General features: G+C 34.7%; 2 protein-coding genes across 2 annotated transcripts in view; both read left to right on the forward strand.

Moving 5' to 3' along the window:
• Positions 1–21,976, forward strand: part of LOC134846052 (dolichyl-diphosphooligosaccharide--protein glycosyltransferase subunit STT3B-like) — a 382,597-nt gene that overhangs the window by 34,682 nt on the left and 325,939 nt on the right. The gene's annotated exons all lie outside the window — the stretch shown is intronic.
• On the forward strand, positions 612–5,236 carry LOC134845742 (serine/threonine-protein kinase PAK mbt-like). Its single transcript, XM_063862803.1, has 2 exons — positions 612–1,549; positions 2,151–5,236. The coding sequence occupies exons 1-2, from the start codon at positions 701–703 to the stop codon at positions 4,437–4,439; spliced, it is 3,138 nt and encodes a 1,045-aa protein (XP_063718873.1). The 5' UTR covers positions 612–700; the 3' UTR covers positions 4,440–5,236.

Raw genomic sequence — 21,976 nt, forward strand, 5'->3', positions numbered from 1 at the left:
CGATACTGTAAAAAAAAATGTCGCGACTTATTCTGACAACTTATCGCGATAGTCTAAGTCAGTCGCGATAGTCTGCCATAGTGTGAAAACAATAAGTTGCCATAGTCTGAAAATTAGACGCGATAGTTTGAAAATAAATTGCTATAGTCTGAAAATTAGTCGCGATAGTCTGAATTTTTGTTGAAAATTAAGACGAGCGCTTTGAAAACAATCGATATGGTCGTCGGAATTTGGCCATTTGCGCAGTAACGGGCTAGATACCTGTTCAAGTTTAAGGCGTTTTAATCTGGTGTAGGTTTTTGTGATTATTCAAACTAAATGAAGTGAAATTTTATAAAGTTAGAACCATAATACCTAAGTTAAAGAAATTGTGTGATCCGTTTGCAATAAAACGGCAACCGTCCCCCTTGTTTGCTTATTTTGTTGAAAGATTTGCAGGTGAGCTTAATTTGTCTTGTCAAAACAGAGAACCTATTACCGCTATTTTTTGAGATTTATTGGTAATTGCCTAACTTACTCTTTCCTCTGTCTTGTGATATTCGCCTGAAGATTGACGGCGATAATTTTGAGCACCCGCTGCAACAATCGGACAGATTATTTTTTTCAGTTTCTAAAATGTATATATTGGTGATACTGCATCTTGATGCAAAGTGAAAATCATTTATTGCGACTGCTGAAGAAAGAAATCTGAGTGAGCAAAATGTTCAAAAAGAAGAAAGAGAAGAGACCCAACATTTCGCAGCCGTTCAATTTTGAGCAACGGGTGGCTGTGAAAGAAGACAGAAACACAAAGACCTTCATCGGTTTGCCGAAGGAATGGAATCAAATAATAGACAATGCCCCCATCACCCATGACTCATCAAATAGACGACAAGGCTTCGCTGATCCTTCACAAATTACACCATGTGAAATAGTGCAACCCGTAAAAACCATAGTTGTGGGTAAAAACTCTACTTTGCGTCAACCTGGCTACATATCAGTCGCAAGAAGCAATTCCTTGAGAGCGGCGATCAATGCTCACAACACGAAGATAGTTCGAACACGTGAAGCTCCGATAGTTGAAGCGCAGGAAAATGGACATCTAAATCAGAGTTATGGCGAAGATCAAAAACATCATCTGAACCAATCACAGCCGCAACAGACTCTAGCTCGTTTACCTGAAGAAGAATTTGACGAGCAAACAAACGCAATGTTTTACCCAACACGTTCAGTAGGAGGATACAATGCAAACCGAAATCAACAGGCGAAACTTGCAAACGACCCTTCATACGGGAAGTTTGCAATGGGCCTTGAACGACCACTAGTATCGCAACCAGCGCCTATGCCTCAAAGAAAAACAGTATCACCTAACTACATGTACCCCCAAGCGAATTCGGATGCAGACAGAATCAGATTAAACAATAACAACAACACCAACTATGTGAATGGCTTCAGACCCAAAACAGCAGAACCGAAGTTCAATGTTGGCAGTCCCACCAACAAAACAGACAGCGGGTTCTACAGTCTTAGTAACGAAATGAACAACATGCAGATGAACGGATATCAACCGGTAAGTTGTTCGGTTGAAATTTTAGTGCCTGAATTGTCCCGAATTAATACAAGTTTTCTCTTGTCAGAGCACAAATAAGTATCTTGATTTTTGGCGTGTATTTTAGCAAAAGTACTTTATTTCCTATCTATGGGTTTGGCTCATATGAAATTATAAATATATGTTCATTAAAACAAGCTTGACCTTATTAAGCCTTAGTCAACCTTTAATTGCGCCGAACTCGATTCACATTTTAATCGGTCAAAATTTGGTTAAATTTTATTTTGATCAAAAGATTACGTGTTAGTTTAACTAATTGATGACTAATTGACTCAAAAAAACGTCACTGAAACGATAGACCATTGAGGTGGACTGTGAACAAACTTTCGATGTGAATAAAAACTATGTTTCGCACCTGATCACCAAGTTGTAGCTACTTGTGTATTTTATGTGTTTTGTGATCGAAGATAATATAAGGATTGTAATTGTTTGCGTGCTCTTTGAAGTAGAAAAACTAGCAATTAACCAAAATGTTTAAATATTTTTTCGTGATTTTTAACAGTACGTAAACCAAAAACATGTCAAGTTCCGCACGTTTGCGTAATTTGGGATTCTTTTATAGGATTTTGAATATCAAAACCATCCTGGAAATGGAATCCAACGCGGCATTCCACAGTCGATGTCCGTCAACAGAATCCAGCAGTCACAGTTTCAAAATAACCCGGAGCCTGAATTTTCCAGAAGACCTCGCTCCGCGTACCAACAGCAATCTATGACGCCAGGGTCAGTAAGAAAGTTCCAGAATAATCTGCAAAACACTGGGTTTACGGCAACAGTAGAGAATAGAAAAAACGCAGATCGACTCAGGTCGAATAATCACAACAGGGCGAGAACCCATTCAGTTCACGAATCAGCCTTAATGCATTCACCGGAATCGCCGAACGGTTTCAACAAACAGTTTCCACCTCAGCCGAGTAACTTTGATCATTCCATGGTCAATGGATTCGCAACTCTACAACGTGGCCGAAACCCGAATCGGGTCGTCAGTAACATGTATGGGAATTCGCAACAGTTAGAATTGCAAGTTGATAACGATAATTCGCGGAAATCGCAGTTGCGTGAGGTGCGAAAACCAAGCGATATCTCGGCCACTTCACCACCAGATTACGCCGATGCGATCAGCCGAAGTCAGAACATTTCGTCCAATGGGCCGCAACTTCAAGACCAGTTAAATGATGAAATGAGACTTGCAGTGTCGCAGAAAAACATCGCAAGACACTCGCCTAGTTCAAGTTTAAATAATCAAGCTCCTCTAGCGCCCTTGATTCCCTATCAACAAAATATCAGTTTAAAACCAGTTGTGAAAGTTCCCCCTTACACAGACGAGCGAGTAACGAACAGTACAGTTAAGAAACCAGCAATCTCAAGTCGCAGTAAGTCGCGAGAGTCGGCGAACCGAGGAATGCCGACTTCAAATCCGAGTACGGGTTATAGTTTCGACCGAGAGTCGGAGTCAAACCGAAGTGAGACGAGTATTCGGTTCAATCCGAATGTACAGGCGTTCCCGAAATCACCCGATCATGTTTCAAGCAGTTCGAGTTCGAAAGGACCGCCACCTCCAGTGCCGAAGAAAATGAGTTCTCTGTCCTCGGATACTGATAACACAAGTCCGAGTTTGTCAGAAAAAATGGGTCTGTCAAAAGGAGCTTCGTTTGATTCTCAGAACCACTTAAAGAATGGTCTGAGAATCAATGGACTTATTCAGACTCCACTAGCCCAAATGACGACGTCAAAATCGAGTGAGAATTTATCCAATGAAGACGAAGTTGACTGTGCTGTACCTGGGCAGACCAAAGTTACAACTCCTGATTCAAGGACGAGTTTTACGAAGGCTGCCGCCAAACCTTACTCACCCCCTCCATATCAAAGTGCACCTCATACCCAAACCCAAATTTCGAGTAATACTGTAAATAATAACAATAATATAACGACCAGTCAGCCCTCGGTGAAAGTCTCCACTGATCAGTTCAGATACTACCTCCAAATGCAAGTGACGCCTGGCGATCCGAGAACGTTCTTGACCCATATTGATAAAATTGATGAAGGATCAACAGGTGTTGTTTGTACGGCTACCGACTTAAGGTCGAACGGCCGTGTTGTTGCTGTCAAACAGATGAACATTGATAAGCAACAGAGACGCGAGTTGTTATTTAACGAAGTGATGATCCTCAAAGACGCGAAGCATCCTAATATTGTGGAGTCTTTTGACAGTTACATGGTTAATGACGAACTATGGGTAATAATGGAATACTTAAACGGAGGTTCTCTGACGCAATACGTGACGTGTGATAGGATTATAATAACAGAAGAGCAAATCGCCTTAATTTGCAAAAGTTGCTTAACTGCTCTAGCTTATCTACATTCACGAGGAATTATTCACAGAGACGTGAAAAGTGATTCAATTTTGCTGGCAAGAAACGGACAAGTAAAGTTGTCGGATTTCGGTTTCTGTGCTGAGGTGTCCAATGAGGTTCCGAGGCGTCGTTCGCTTGTCGGGACACCTTATTGGATGGCACCGGAACTCATTTGCCGTGCACCGTATGGCCAAGAAGTGGACATTTGGTCGTTGGGCATTCTCTTAATTGAAATGGTAGAGAGACAGCCGCCGTACTTCACATATCCACCAATTCAGGCTCTGAAATTTATAAGAGATCAGCCTCCGGCAAAATTGAAGAATCCACAGAAGAGCTCGGTTAGACTGAGGTCTTTCCTGGATAGATGTCTGGTGCATAACCCGGAGCAGAGAGCCACAGCCCTGGAGTTACTGAGCCATCCTTTCGTATCACAGCCACTCAATCCAGAATGTCTCGTAGAGCTGGTTCGAAATTTTGAGGCTGTAAAAAGGAAATGAGTTTCAAACTAAACTTTTCTAGTCAGCTTTTGAGTATTCAAGTTTTTCTTTCGGTTTAGTTTGTTATCACCAACTATTTAAAGAAATTTTGTTCTCTTTGTTTTGTATTCGGAATTATGCTCTATGATAATTCGGTGATGCTGTGACAGTTTGAGTTTCATCGAACTGTAAAATAAACCTGTGCACATTGCATTAAATTTTAATTTCAATAAATGAATTTGATTTCACAATTCCGATGATAAATGTCTTAAAAATGTGCCATTAAAATATAATTTATAGCTCCCCTGAAGAAATTTTTGCTCGAATTTGCTGTGAATTCGATTATTTTTCTGCTGAAATCCGTGTCTTCATGGTAAACCTTGTACACATTCTAGATATAGAGCTTACTTAAATCGCTAGAAGCTTTTATTTCAATTAATCGCTGTTGGTTGCTTTTCTTGCTTCGATTAAGCAAAAATCAATTGAATATCTAAGTGGAAAATAGACCCTTGACCGAAAAGTGGATTTCAATCAGGTTGGATAATCTCTTTGTTTGAAGGCCCTTTGTGTGACAAGCATGACCTTAGATGTAGCAAAACAATTGATACAAAATTAGCTTATGTCAATTCGGTCAAATTGAGTCCAACCGAGATTAAATAGAGCCATATTTGAAGTCAAGTGATCGTACTCAAAATTCATGCTCAAAACGCGATTTAGAATTCATCGATTTTGATCTCTTGAACAAGGATCTGAAACTTGAAGGCTCTTAGTAAGCTCTGCTTTCGGTCATTTTTTGGTTTGTTTTAACAGAAAAGTAGCTCGATAGGCCATTTTTGTCAATGAGATGAATTCTAAAAATGGCTTTCTTGAAAAAAAAGGTTTTGAATAAAATATATGACATATTTTGCGGAAATGAGCAATCAACAGACATTAATATTTTACTTAAGTTTGTTTATTCATCATGCTTCGAAATTGAAACATATCAGTGATAACAGAATAGATGCATTCCTCGGTGTAGAAAATAAACTTGTCTATCTTTTTATAACTGCGCTTTTCAGTTTGTTTCAAATTTGTTTCACGTGTGAATATTTTTCTGATATTTTGAATTGAATTGTGATTTAAAAATTTGAGCAGAATTCATAAATTTGAGTAGTAGTGTAGTAAATTTCTACTTTTATACGCACCATTTCATATAGATTAATGACGTTTTCAGTTTTTTATGAAGTTCTAAACGTCATATAATCTGCAAATAGGAAAAGTTACGATCAGATTCTGGTTAATTTGGTTTGAAAATATCACACGTTCGAAGTATCTCCTCACCGTAAAACTTAAATTTCCAAAAGCATCTAAGTAACGATCGGACGACCATTACAACCAAAACAAAGGCGTTAATGTTAGATTTTTTTTGTAGATGTATGAAAAATATTTGATATTTGTAAATCTAGAGCTGAAGGCAGAATCAAGAGAGGGGATATGAGATCAATGTTCTATACGCTCAGTTTGTAGTCTATTCATTTCTTGCAATGGAGTGCATTTTGATCTTTACCTTTAATGACTAATTCTAAATTTCAATTGTATTTTACAATAAATTCTTTCAAGTGTCCCGAAATCATCGTATAGCCAAGAAAGTGCGGACTTTTGAGGAAGTATATAGAAAGAGTTTTAACTGAATCAAAGAGTAATTCTGTGTATTCTGTGGTCGTAATAACTTGGTTTTTAACAGTAATACTTATTGAATTAATGCGTTGTTCCGACCACTGAAAGTAAAGATGAATTTTGTCTTCAAATGTTTTAGATTTTTGTTTCGACCGCTGAAAGTGTGGAAAAACTTTTTCTCCGAGTGTTGGTGATTTATTGTTCCAACCTAGAAACTTTGTGTATGGGTGTATTTGGTTTTTACCCGGACGACTGAAGGTGGATATCAACTTTGTCTTCGGTTGTTTTAGGTTGTTTTTTGTTCTAACCGCTGAAAGATGGGATTAACTTTATTTTCGAGTGTTTTAAAAAAAAAATTTCTGACTACTGAAAGTTGAGATGAACGGTTGCTGTAGATTGTTTTTTTGTTCCGACCAATAAAATTGGAAGATTATTGTTTCGTTGTGTGCTTTAGTTTTTTTAGTCCTATCACTGAACGTGGGTATGAACTTTGCTTTCGGATTGTTGTTTTTGTTCAGAACACTGATAATAGAAGGATTGTTGTCTCCGGGTATGCTTTAGCTTTTTTGCAAAATCGTGCTACAATAATCAGTTGCATGGGTCGAGTGATATCATGTTAAAGCTCTTTATGAGTATTTGGAATGACCTTGAAAAATTCCAAACATTTTTCTCAGTGACGAGAAAAACCTATTAAACATTTTTGCCGCTTGGTCAATTTTTGAGCAAGCAAAGCTGGTGAGTAGGTGTTATACTTGTTAAAAAAATACTTGTTTTTTACTTTTTTTGTTTAGTTTTTAAATTTGCGTTAGCAAATGTATTGCAACCGAATTTTAAAAATTTTCTCCCTCTGTAGGAATTACTCGACAGACATGTTTTGAGCATGTTATTTTTTTGTCAAGCATCCGTCCTATTCAAACTTTACTCTCTGTATTGGTTGTATTTTAAACAATTTCAACGGTTAAAATTTCGGTTTTCTTATTTTTTTGGCTGGATGGATTTCGGCTTTCGTTATTATGATTTAAAGACTTCATTTTGCGTCGTTTGATGAGTCGAAAAGTTTCAGTGTGCGTGTGTGATTTTTTTCCTAATTAAAGTGTTTGCTCCACCTCATGTTTATTCATTTTTCGAAGAAAACTGTACCCTACCCGATAATGCCTAATTTTTTAACGTTTTTTGTATCTGGTCGGAAATTTGTTTGCTACTTGCTGCTATGCAATTATATTCTTGTTGTTCCGATTATTGACAAGTGGAAGGAAATTTTGGCTTCGTGTGTGCTTTTGTTATTTCTCGTTTTTTAAATCGCAAAATCAGTTAACAATAATAATCATCGGAAAAGGTCGAGTGATTGAAAATCTTAAGGCCCTTTCAGTTGAGATTCAATGTGCATAAACAAGTTCAAAAAAAACTTTCCCAGTGTCGAGTAAAAATCGGTTTAACAGTTTTGATTTCTAGTCTAACTTCGAGCAAGTAGATTTTATGCAAAAAGTTCATTCATGTGGTGAAAAAGGTAGTTTTGCGGCAGAAGAACTATTGTCGGTCGCTTGCCTGGCGAAAAGCATTAGTCAGCATTAAAGAGTTTTGGTTTTTGCTTGTCGTTTTTTCTTAATTTTCCCATGACGCCACAAAAAGAAACCAAATAAATTTGAAAAAAGTGAAGCAAATCTTTTCTTTTTAAGTCGATGCACGTAGTTCGATAATAGTAAAATTCGTGATGTTTTTTCTTTTTTTTTCTGATAAAGTCTAAAGTGCTCGATTTTAATATTCGCGGTTTGACTTTTCATCTTTGTTAAATGAAAGTAGGGCAAACTACACTATCGAACACCTGAAGTGTAAAGTTCAGGAAACACATGATCGACTTATATTTGAAAATATATTTTATTTTTCAGATTCCCTAGCGAAATTATAAATAAACCGTTTGATTCAGTTTTTATGAATTGGATTAGTTTTGAGAAAAAGTGTCAATCACAATTTGTTCTAGAATTCAAAGAGCTTTAAGCCATGTTTTTTTTTTCAAAATTTGAAAGCTAAGATTTTTCAAAGAAGAAGTCAGTAACTTTTATGTCGTTCATTGACTCTTTTCCGACTGTTTTTTGGCTTTCTTTTATAAATGTGGTCGGAACCTTCTGAGCTACTTGCACAGCGATTGGCTGTCCTTGTTAACTTATAACATTGCATGAACAACTTAAATTTTTTTAAAGCTAATAGAAGCTAAACATTTTTTCAGTGCAATTGGTTTTTGGCCTATTTTCAATCATACTATTTTACTTCGCCTGATTTTATAAATTGTAACGTGAGATAGTTAGCAGATTGCAAAAGCTAATGACTTCACAGCTGCTCCGTTTTAGAACTCAAACCGACTAGATGCGACTAGACAATAGGTACTACTTTTCAGCCACTAAAGAAGCAACTTCAAAGTTAGAAAAAATAGGCTCGAAATTTTAGAAGTATTCTAATTGTTTCGACCTTTTGAAAAATAAGGAGGAATTTTGTCTGCGTTTTAGTTTTTTTTACACAAAAATATACACCACAATATATACATAATTATCGGTATGGGTCGATAGATATATCATATTCAAGCCCTTTTAGTCGTGGTTTGAACAACATTCAAAAATTTCGAAAAAAAAACTTCTCATGGTTGCGAAAGCGAAAAACCAGTTTGAATTTTTGATTTTTGGTCAAGTTTCAAACTAGTAAAGTCAGCGTGCAGGCTTACAATAGCTTATTTATGCTCATTTTAAGACGTTAAAATATAGCTTCACTCAATTAAAATTGTTTTTTGGAGTTATTTAGCGTCAGTTTCTAATTCAAAATTTTCTAAATTTAATTAACTTCAGCTAAAAATTTGACAATTTTTTTGCAGTTTTTTTGTTTTTCTCTTCTGGTCAATTTTCTTCAAGAAATGTTTCTCAATTGGTTTTTTTCCCCAAAGTGTGTCCAGCTATCCTTGTTTCATTTGAAATAACATATCTAGCCGCTAGAAAAAAAACATGGCGTAGGCTGAAACTATGTACACTCGAAGGGTGTCAAGGTGTATGATAACTACGCCGATGCATCTGATAGTCAGATAGTCAGATTTCAAAAACCTTTCGTAAAAAAAAACTTTTTTGGCATTGACTGATTCAAATTTGGCTCATAGCGAAAAACTTGGGTATTCGTCACCCGAAAATGAAGTTCATTTGTTAAAATTACAGAAAATTTCAAATGTCTCATCTACTTACGAGTTTGTAATTTAAATGCGAAATAATCTTTCTTATTTAATAAAAATAGTTTTTATTATGGAGGCCAGAACAACCTGTGTCATTCACACAGCAACCGACTATCATTTTGATCTTTCTATAACATGAAGAAACATGTTATCTGCATTATTTGTCATAAATTTTTAAATGAACAAAACTATAGATTTTCTTGGTTTTCTACTAATTGTGAAACAGATACCCTCACTTTTTTGTAATTGGGGTGAGCTCAAGTAATTGCGAGCCAATTTACTTTCCATTGAGGGTTGGCTGTATTTTTGAGTCATAGGACTAAAAACGGATTTAAAACGCAACAAAACACGTCCAGGAAATTTTAAAAATCTCAGATAAAAGCTCATAATTACTACTCGCCGCTTTCATGACAAAACTTAGCATTATTCAGTTAGACTATGTGAAAAATTACTCTGGCGAGTCTTAGGCAATTTGTTACTACTTATTATTTTTAATTGTCAAAATGTTCGACAAGACCGCTCATATCAGAGCACAGCCCTTAATGTTCCGACTGCATTTTCAATTCTATGGAGTTTTGTTAGTGTTCGCTGTATAAAAAAGAATGTTTTTTTTTCAAAATCCTTCCCTCACACCACACGCTATATAAAGTACAAACTGATATATTGAGCATATACCAAAGTATTAAATAGAGCAATAAGCCTCCCTCAATTCAGCGATTTCTGAGAAGGATTGTCTCCGTTAATCCGTAATTAGCACGAAGCATATCGCGCGCTAATTATTCCAAATTGGCAAATTTTAAAGCCTTAAACTTTAACGAAAAATGGTCACAGGTGAAAAACCTTTTCAAATTTGATATAAGAACAACAATGTTTTTCTAATCATAAATTAAAAATTCTGTCAAATTTTGGAACTTTAAACGTATGCCATTAATTGACTTTTTGCTTCAGCTAATCTTTTTAATTTCGATGGCGAGTTAGGTAGAAAGTCTTTCATTTTTGCAAAATAATTGCAGACAACATTATTTTTTTGAAAATCTTCCACCCCGGACATGCAATGTCAAGTACAAAAAAGTTTCTTTCTAATTTACTAACGCGTTCTTGTGACCAACTAACTGGCTTCAATTCAATTTGAAATAATTTAAGCATCAAGTTTTCTTAACAAACTATGAAATAATTTTCTCATTAAATTATTGATTAAAGGCTATGTGAAGTAAAAATTGATATCTTAAACATCTTATAATTACTTACTCCAGTAAAATTTAACGAGACTGCTCGTATCAGAGTAAAGCTTTGAATGTTCCGACTAACCATTAATTGGCCACGAATCGTTTTTTTTTTTGGTTTAAAAAATATTGAAAAGCTGCAAGTTTTAAGCTGATAAAAATAAAGTGTTAAAGTTTGAGGCGTTACTTGAATTAATGAGACCAATTAGCTCGCCTCATTTCAATTTGAAACAATTTTGAGTGCAGATATTTTGCCAAGCATAAATAATTCGCGAATTAAAACAAACTATCAGAGTAGTATTCCAGGAGCACAGCCGCAATTTGGTCAAGTGCAAGTATACTCACCTGGCAATCACAAGATTTCCAGATCGATGCCAATTCGCAGTCATTTTTTCTAAAACTGGTCTGAATAAAAAACCAACCATAGTATATATACTCCTGACTTTCTCCGAAAGTCGGAACAATAATGAGACCAAATGGCTCACCGCGAATCAGTTTGGAAAGATATTTCACCCAGTAGCACAAATTATATGGCTAATTTGGAGTTAATTACCTCAAAATTGTAATTTTTTTTCCCTTAATCTCACAAAAATTAAGTTTGAATTTTATTGAAATTAAGCTCAAGGCAGTAGTTTGTAGATTTTCAGTTTTCTGAACAAAAATGACTACATAAACAGACAAATTTTGTTTTCCTGAATAAAATTTCGCCAGATCACAACTTTTTGGCTATTTACGTTGAATTTGGGAGCAAATTATTGCGCAAAAGGAGTAAAGCTTGAAATTTTCTACATGTTATGTACTTAAATTGAGTTATTAGAGAAGACATAACTAGATATTTGAAAAAAGCTAACACGTTCTATTCTTTTTGCGCTGTTAGGGCCCAACCAAAGTCCATCAATTTTTCCTAACTTTGAAAATTTCTGGCGAAACTAAGCTTAAGCTTGAAAAAAAATCTCGGTCATTTTGAAAAATTCTTGCCAAAGAGTCCTTAAAGATATCGAAAAATCTTTAATAACATTAAACGAATCTCGATGGAAAAAAGAGACTGCCAAAGTTGCTTTTCAATTCGCAAAACAAATGAACAGTATAATCTTCAAGATTTTGCTAAAAAGTTAGACCAACTTCTTGAAAGCTTAATGTGATTGAAAATAACTTTTTTTCTAGGTTTTTAAACAAAATCGTGAACCACTTAAACTATGTTAATTGCGATTTTATTAAAAGCAACAATCAGTGGAAATCTTGGCATAACTAACTTTCATCAAGCTAATTTTCGCGTGTTGAGGGATATTTTTTTAAACTTCATGATGAACTTAAAAGCCCTTTATCAGTACATAAAAGCCGGTTTAGGTAAAAAAATAAGAATTTTGAATCATCATTTATGAACATATGCACATCGAAAATTTTTACAAACAATCGATTAACAAAAATAAAACAAAGATAGGAAGCTACTGTGCAGTTAGCACATGAATAATCTGACCATAGTCCCAAAAAAATAAAATAAAGTGTTTTTGAATTGGTGTCGTTTTTTTTGGCGTGGAGTGATAAAATGAACTGGAAGGAAAAATAGAGATTAGGCATAATGAACGGTCATTGTGAACACAGCTAAATGAAAAACAAATTTGACAAAAACTGGCAAGAAAAACGAAAAAAAAAACATCAAGTTCAAAATTTTTCTAAGTTTTTAATTCCCCAAGCGCTTAATTCCTGAAAAAAAAATAATGTAATTTGAGTAAAATCAAATTTTGTGTCTCAAATTAGGCTGTTGTGCACTTCTAAGCCATTAAATTAAGCTATTGTAAGCCTAATCGCTTCGCTTTATTTGCTCGAATTAAGACAAAAAACCAAAAGAAAAAAAAAGAAAAAGAAACACTAAAACAGACCCAAATACAAATTTCCTCCTCATTTTTTTATCGGAACAATTACTTCTAAAAGTTGAAAAGGTGCAAACTTCATGATTTAAAAAACAGAGTTTTCACGAGTGAAAACTTCAAATTTCTGGATGATTGCCAGTTAAACACAATAGAAATCAAATTAAAAATTGAACTGAACAGCTTTGCAAAAATCAAAATGGTAAAATTGAATTTTTACAAGAAAAAGTATAATATTTTCTGATAATTTTCAGTTAAAGGGTTGTTTTTGGCAGTGAATAAAAATGAATGAAAAAAAAACAACAAGCAATTCAAATTTTAGCAGAAATTTTTTGGAATTTCTTAAGTTTCTGATTCCCAAAATGGCATTAAAAACCTCTAAAAAAATAATTTACTTAGTAAAATTAAAAATTGTTATGATTAAAGTATTGTAAAAGGCCTCATCTAAGCATAAATAAGCGTGTTGTTTAAACGAACTTTTATTTGCTCGCTTTACTCGCTCGAATTAAGACAAAAAATCAAAAATTTCAAACCAGTTTTTTCGACACTGAGAAACTTTTTTCAAAATTTTCGAATCACGACTAGAAAGTTTTTATAAGATATATCACACTCGTTTTTCTCGTTTTTATCCGATGATTTTTTGTGGTAGCTGATTTTGCATGGAAAACAAAGAACTAACACACATTCGAATACAAAGTTCCTCCCCATTTTTCAACGTGTCGGAACAATAACACCTTGATCCTAGATTTGATGCATCAAATGCAGGATGATAGCAAATATAATCTGCAGTTTCAAAAACTGGCACTGAATTTATTAGAATAATGTTAAATACGAATATTAATAAAGCATAATTGGTCTAGGGGAATAAGACCTTTGAGCTCGAAATTTTTTGAACTATTCTCTCTCTGGATATTCCACATGAAGCATTTCAATTTCGTTATTTGAATAGGCAGTTTTATCAAAAAACTTTATAAAGAACTTTTATATAGACGCATATCTTTAGTAACGTAATCAAAAACAGTTACTGTCGAGTCGGTTATGCATGAAAAAAGAACTAACCAAGTTTCATTTTAAAAAACTTAATTTTTAGGTGACCTTTTAGTTAACCCTTCAGTTTATCAATTTATCTCATCAAATTAGCTCATTTCATCTCGCATACTAGGCGATGAAAGTCGTATATCTAAATCAAAATATTTGGGCCAAATATCGGTTTTGGTTACACTATTACTCGACATTCAATTTTGCTCATAACTAATTAGTTGCCTCAAAAATCATTCAGCAAAAATCACTTAGTGCACTAATTATTTTTTTTCCCGCGTAGCCGGTTAGAAGTCACTTTGTGAAAACTAGTTTCTTGAATTTTTCAATAAAAGTCACAACTCATATCGTAGGTCAAGGTTTTTCTTCATAAAATCTGTAGAACTGTTTTAATGGCAAATTTCTCAACTTACATCTGGAAAATTCTAATTTTTGGGTTTTTTTATTCAACTTGTGAACCTTCGACGGATAATTTTCAAAAACCCATTCTGAATGACTTCAACGGGCATCGAACAAACGCGGATTTGTCAAAACTGTACTGGGATACCACGCTGGAACAGCAAGCTGCCTCAGCTTCGGTTAAAGTTTGCAAAAATTTTAATTATATAAGCGATTACAATCAATATAACAGCTTTGCAGTCCACACAAACTATGATTCAGACACAGATGAAGCAGATTATTATAAAAGAATGTCCACAATCGGTATTTCCACGATCAATTTTTTGTACAACACGGTTTGTGATGATTTTCAATATAGTCCAAACAGCCTACTCGGTTGTAAAAGTAAAGTCGCGCTTTCTTCAGTCGAATACTTTGAAAAATGTGCTCATTTTTTGAGTGTCGCCATGGACCAAAATGTGAAAAGAGTCGGTTGCAGTGTCCGAGAAAAGTGCTCTAATAGCTACTCTTCTAACTTTTTTAATGTAATGGTCTGCGTATTCTCCCCTTCCCCTTATAGTGGCTATAACTTTGATCGGACGAGGGACGCTCCATTTGGAACGCAATCTTTCCTCGATTTGTGTAAAAACGAGGGGGGTTCCTGGAAGAGTTGTGACTCGGACTTAAATGAGAAATGCAAAGATGCAAAGCAATCAACTGCAATTTATGTGTTTTTGAGCCCTGGTGCAATCGCGGCCTTGATGGCCACAATTTTTGACAAAATTTAGTGGAAAGTTTGATCAATACTACTTGCTACGAAAATCCCCTATATGTCAATCAATTATAAACGCAAAGGAAAATGTAAAAGAAATGGACGAACTTGAGCCAAACATGGCATGGAAATTTATTTAAGAAATACAAATCTTGAGTTCATGATAATGAAAAGTTGATTGAATTATGATTGACTATAACAATAATTTTACTATAAACTTGATATTAATAAAAGTTGTACTCTCAACAGTTTTCAATTGACAAAAACTGTATATCCAGACCAATTTATTATTCTTGTTTAAATAGCATCAAAAAGTCCCTCACTAAATTTAGCTTATACCTTAAATTACTCATCAGAAGTGGACAAATATGGTGGAGAATTAAGTGGATAGTTATGGTGGATATTTTCCAGTGTTTCCAGGTATATCAAAGAAGCTCGTAATTAATTAATTGTTATTACGCTTGCCATAAGCAAGCGTTATAAATTGGGATGCAAAAACTTTTTATTAAAAAGGAAAGTTTCTATTTCCGAAAAAATGTCACCTGATGTTTTATCGGCTTAGTGTCTTTTTTGGGTAATTTAAAGGGAGAATTAGATTTTTATCCCTATGTGTTAACAGATGTTGATCGTGAAAGTGAAGAATTTCAAAACTTTAATAGTTTTTTCATACCAAATTTATTCTCCTCTCAACGGCTGTTGAGCAGAAAATGAAAATCCATTTGTTGGCTAATTTTCCACTCCATAAAGTTTTAGAATTTTTTATCTAGCGCCGGCGATTGTGTTTCTCAAAATGCTCACTTCGAATTCAAGAATGATCATTTTTTGCAGTTTAAAAAAAGATTCTTTTCTTTCGATATTGTTTCATATTTTACACATTGATATTCTTTTTATATTCTGTCTGTGAGCTTGCATTGCCATGTTTGTCTTGTATCAAAGTGGTGCAATGCTCCGCATCCCCTCTTTATATTATGGAGCTTTTTCATCTGTTCCGTTTAGTAAAAAGTTTTAATAGACTTTTTAGTTATGTACAGGAACCCCTTCAAAATAGGAACAAAAATTACACACTGCGCCAAAAACAAGTAATAAGACAGAAAGAATTCATGAAATCTACAATTGAATTCTTGGCATGTACCAATGGGTGAATTGTTTAAATGGGTGAATTTTCAGAATGTAAAAAGATGATACATGAAAAAAAAACATCTTTTCCTCAAGCTGTACATCTAACATGTACATAAGAAGTTATAAAATGAGAATTGGATAATCTAAAATGAGTTTGGTAATGTGAAGAAAATAAAATAATGAGAGTTTTGATTTGAAAATCGAATCGAGTTCGTCTAAACGAGTTTTGAGTTCCGTGTGAATCGTTGAAATAATTCTGATAATTTTGTCATTATTTGAACTGGGTAATCCGGCGAAAGTTGAGGTGTATGTGTAAATCCGCTGAGTGAGATTGAAAAGGTAGTCTGAATCGGGGTCTGGCTAGGTCATTCCGATGGTACGTATTTTTGCGAAGACCAAAATGAAGCGGTTTCAGCGACTAGAGTGTGTATGGTAAGAAGGTCGTAATCACAGGAGGAGATTTTGTCTTCGTCTATCTTCCCATTTTTATAGCTCATTTCAAAAAAAAATTCTCTAAATTAATTTTTCAATGGCTTCCGCAGTTTTTAAATTAATTGGGCAATTTATACATGGAACTCTGTTACCTTCTTTGGATTTTTTTCTTAAAAAATTTACTGAACATTTAACGTATTTTCCATGTGATAAAAAATAATTAAAAATTTTGAAGTACTTGAGTTTTAACCCATTCCGATTTGCCTTCCCCTACACCTTTCTAAATCATTTGGTGTTTGCTTCGGTTAATTATATATAAAAGTTTGATTGGTACCTTTAAAAAAACCTTCTCCATTGCCATTTTTGGACAATTAGATTACAGTGAAAAAAATTATAGCAGACTGACTGTTGGCAAAGAGTAGTGAATACAAGTAAACAGAAAAACAAAACACTGAATTTGTTTTAAATAATCTCAATTTTTGAGTTTAAAAGAAAAAAATAGATGCCCTTTAATCCCTTTTATTTTCTAGAACAATTTATAATTGGCATTTTTTTGATAACATTATTCCAACTTGAGAAAACTGGATCAATAGGTAAAGCTTTGATTCCGCTGGAAATCTTAAAATTAAAGATAGCTAGCGTTTCTTTCGCGCCATTTCCACCTTTGTATTTGGAGAGTGCTATTAGGTAACTTTCAGCAGATGAACTCATAAATGTGCTAAAACTAAGACTTTTTCCTAAGAAAAACAAGAATCACCAAGAGCAATAGGAGAGTATTTACTACAATCATTGCTCTTGATAAAAAGAGACTTTGGAACCTTAGGCTGAAAATTCTATTGCTTAAATTGGAATATATACTTTTTTCCGCGTTTCAAATATTCCACGTTTCCGCGTTTCAAATATCGCGTTTCAAAAAACATTGTCGGCTTTTCATTGTCTGCTTATGTTTTGTCGGGTTAGTTGCCATTTTGTAGACTTCTTTCGAAAGTTTTTTTCACATTATAGCTGCTTTAGTGTTCTAATTAACCTCTGCTGTTTGTAATTGTTTTAAACTTGATTTCGTATACATAAATGTTTTTTCGTTTTAAAACTTTGTACTGGCCAAATGACTTCGGCCTATTTTTTATCAGCGTAGTGACTTAATTTCAAATCGTTTCAACTAAAACATATTTATAATGCTGACCTCTGGATCGCGCAAAATGCTGAATTTTTAATAGAAAGATAGTTCAACTTGTTTATGTTTTTTTCCTGCTCTTTTGATTTTTTTCCGGCTCTTTTGACTTTTTTCTTTTTTTTTGGATTGATAGGTTGGAGTGTATATCGTATCAGCTTATTGGCTTCATACTCCGTCTTTCGACAGGCGAAAAATGTTTCGACAGGCTTTGTTATTTTCCTTTTTTGGGCCCAATAGGTTTTGGCCTATATTATATCTTATATCGGCTTAGTGTCCTCATATTGTTTCTTCTGACGAGCAAATAAAGTGTTTTGAGGATGAGGTTGACTTATTAACTTTTCTGAAGCATAAAGGGTTTCTGACAAGGTTTTTTCAACTTTGTTACCTATAAGTACAAAATCTTCCGATGCTTGTTACACATTTTAGCGTCTTGTCATCTTCTTGTTTTAAAACAAACCATATTGTTTTAATAGATCTAGTTTTTTTTACCTTTTTTGATTTTTTTTCTTCAATTTTTTGTATCGCAAGTGATGCGAAGCTCAGCTTCGCCTCTTTGTAAAATGATGTAGTTTTAGATTGTTCTGTAGCATCTATGGACAATGGTAACTTCCTTGTTTCTAAATTCTGCGCTGATATTGCTGATAAGTACTACAAATTTACCCCTGTTTCAATTAAGGTTTATAGATTCCAATCATGATTCGCCGAACCAACAGAAAAACTGCAAAATAAAGCAACGCATTTGGAAATCCGCCGCACCAGCTTAAAAAAAATTCTGTTTATTTTCTCGGACGATCAAAAAAGTCAAAAAACTTCGTAGTGTTCATCTATCATTGGAAACCATAGACAGGTGCTATTGATTTTTTTTTCAAGAATTGCAGTGGAAGTTAATGACAGCCTGAGTTCAAATTCGAACTTGTCGTTATAAAGAACCTCACAAATTGTGGGAAACTTAGCAATAGCGTAAGATCCTTGTTTCCAGGAACTTCTAATGATAAGAAAGAATCTAGTTATTTAGGAATTGCATCCCTGAAATCCACTAAATGCTGGAATAACAACAGAAGCTTGATTAAAAAGTGGTTCTTTAGCTCGTATTGATTGGAATTATGCAATGTTCTTGCCAATTAACTGAAATAATTGAACCTTACTAGAAATTAGGTCAGCTCGGTTTTCTGTTAGAGCCTTAGAATCAGTAGCGGATTTAGGGGGGGGGGGGCGCGGAGGGCGGACGCCCTCCTCAGGGATTCGACCCCCTGCCGACTCAAAGGGTCCCCCTTTGGTACTTTTTATGTAATCCAGTTTTGACTAATCAATCTTAAAATTTTTCTAAAGGCGCCTTCTAAAATTTTTTGAAAATCCGCACCCGCCCCCCCCCCCCCCCCCCCCGAGAAAACCCTAGATCCGCCCCTGCTTAGAATCCAAAAAGATATATACACATTATCTTTTTCTCATTTTGAAGCAAAATCACGCTGTGTTATTGTACAATGTTTTTAATTCAAATACATTTTATTTCAGGTTTTCTTCCGAATGTTTAATTTCACATCTTTAAGAATAGCTCTCCTTAGTTTGACTTTATTTTTTTATATAAATCGATAAATATGGTAAAATGTAATGAAAATTATTACAAGAATCAAAGTAACTTCAGGTAGTATGAATTGAATGCCATCAGTGTCTGTGTTCTTTCTACGATCACCTGACAAATAATTATCATATATAAAAAGTCCGTCGGTTACACCGCCTTTTATAATTAGATGTTTTTCAGGGGTAGTTGGCAGGGTTCTAGCTTGACATTCTTGGTTCAAATTTGCGTCACAACTTCCCCATATTCCTTTTTCGGTTGAGCAAAGCTCGAGGAAAGTTTCGTTTTGGAACATGTTTGGAGTTGGCTCATATGGGTCTGCAGTTGGTCGGTACATGCACGCCAGGAGATCTTGGACTGCCGAAAGTTTGTTACCATTGCGAGAAAAAGGAAATTTGTAAAGGATTTCTTTTCTTTCAATTGCACCCATCATTAATACTCATGAGCGAGCTCTTGCTGATTAGCAGTACGAATAATCGATTCACACCGAATATTGAAAACAATCCGAAGCCCAGAGTTGAGTTGTAACAACCCATACTTTCCCTTAACTTACTCTCCATTTATTGCGCATGTTTTTACAGTTTTGGTAAAAATATGGATTGCATTTAATTGAAGGGATCGGCGCTCAAAACATCGTACAGTTTACCCATCTCCTCAAAAAACGAAGTGATATGCAAGCAGATTTGATTTTAAAAAATTTTTTTAGAGAATTTCACCGTAAAAGCGCGTACTTTTATAACTAAGCTTCAGAATCGATTTTATGGTTTTGTGATGTGTATAATATAAAGAGACAAAATGGTAACAAAAACTTTTCCTTCAGTTGCGTTACTTTCAGTCCGACAGTTTGTTCTGTACTCACATGCGAATGACATCACATCCTCTCGCATCCAGAGAACCAGCCAATCAGAGCACTCTTTGAAAGCACTCTGGTGCGAAGCAGGAGTTGAGTTGTAGCAACCTATGAGCTCTGTTGACACTTTTCTTATTAGTGATTTATTCACGAACTGATGTTCTTGGCTGGTTGTTTTAAAAATGTGTCCTTAGATTTTCCGAACAGAAGTGAAACTTTTCATAGAGTTAACCTGCGAATTGCCTGCTAAACTATCCTTGTACTGACTTAAAAACGGCGGACATTTCTGAGGATGAAAAATATCAACAAAATGGAAACATATCAGTTATATGTAGTTTTCTCAGCAGATGTAAGAATAGCTTTTAAAAGAAAAAGTTATCTTATATTTTTTATTGTATGTGCCTAATTCAGTTTCACACTCCACTATGTTTAGTTGAAACCAAAAAACTAGAAAAGAGCCGACCTTCTTGGCTGTATTTGAAACTCGGGCACTTTTTCATGTATACATCGTTGAACATATCGACAACCATTTCCGAACTGTGTCTAGATGTTGGATTTTTGGCTGTCATGTACACAATCGAAGTGTAAATTATGTCATGAGGATCTTTACATTTTCTGCTGGCATAGGAAGCAACTCTTGGTGCTATATTGGCAAAGTCCCAAGCGAGGTTTAGAAGACCGCCATTGAATCTGTGTTCGTTATGTAGCGTGTGCAGTACACCTTCGGGTGCAATTGTGATAGAGGGATCAATCATTTGAACTATTCACCCTATTCTAAACTAATCAAGTGAACAATCCCCGCCCTAAAATTAAATAGCTAAGTTTTCTTAAAACTCTGAAAAACGATGGATTCTGTTTGACTGAATAAGTTTGCTGTTAGCCGTGAGAACTATCTATTTATTGGGAGAAAACATCGCTGTGCTGGCCTTCTTGATCTCTTTTGGTTTCTTGTTTTAATTTGAAAGTCAGTTTTCAAAAACTTAATGTCCTGATCATGTGCTAATTTTTTGAAACTTTTTTGTTGTTCATACCACATATCGTCAATGGAAACCTTTATCATACATAAGACTAGTATGAAACTAGAAATTTTTAAATATAGAGGGTGGAAAAGAGTCCATTTTTGATGTTCTATTGACACCGAACCCGTAAAAGAAAAAAATATTTGTGGCACTAAATTATACATCAAGGAACCCTGCATTGCTTGGGGCCCCTATCACAATTAAAACCCACCTTGCGTTGTGGAGTTTAAACTGAAAATGTTTTCTAAAAAATGGGAGAAATACAACGTACAAAGAGCCACCAATTTCATCATGAAGAATTTGCTGAATGACCTTTTGAACCAGTAAGCAGTGTTTCGACACTTTAAAGTCGAGATAACAAATCTAAGTGTTTTTTATTGTCTCAAAATTTTTATATTAAGAATTTCAAACAGATAGGATTGCGACGGGCATTTATTTTATTTTGAACTAACGCGTTTCAGTTTTAATTGACTTCCTTAAAACTCGCTATTCTATTGTCTACGTTTCTGACCTAGATGCATTCGTTTTCCCAATCAAAGCATCAAAACCATCGTTGAGTTTTGTTCATCGTTCTCCCGTCCAATGTTACCTCGTGGGAAAATGTGTAATTTTTTTGCTTTAATTCATCTCTAAAATCAACAGAAATTTCCAATTTTTTTTATTAGGTTGAAAAATAACTACTTCAGTCATAGATACTCTTAACAGTGCATCAATTTGGATCATAGTCTAAGTAAAGGCAATTTTTTTGCCCAGAAATTTGATTAACTAATTGCGAGATTTTTTTAGAAAACGAATATTTATTGCCAGTAAGTGGAATTGTTCCCCTCATCATCAATCGTAAAATATTTCGAAAAAAAAATGGAATTAAGTTCTAAAAAGTTTTCATACAGTTCTTGGCGAAGATCAACTTAACGGATCCCGTCATGCAGCAACAACTCACTTAATTTCTGAATGCTTTTTTAGTGTAGATTCCAAATATGATTTAAAAAACGGTGAAAACTAACACCCAAAAAAATCTATTCATATTTTCACATTATTTCACAGCTGCAAAAATTTTTAAGAACGCTTCAAAACTGTACAGTCCGTTTCACTCACGCCACATAACCCGATCAGGTAACTTGGCATCAGTTTGGTATGCTCCGTTGCATTACCTACTTTCAGACTGAAAGTTTATTGCTTCTTTGCAGCTTCGCCCAATAGAGCTGAAATGTATGCATACCGTAGATTTGTTAAAGTAACAATATGTCT

Source organism: Symsagittifera roscoffensis, chromosome 5, assembly GCF_963678635.1.
Source record: "Symsagittifera roscoffensis chromosome 5, txSymRosc1.1, whole genome shotgun sequence".
Taxonomy (NCBI): Eukaryota; Metazoa; Xenacoelomorpha; order Acoela; family Convolutidae; genus Symsagittifera; species Symsagittifera roscoffensis.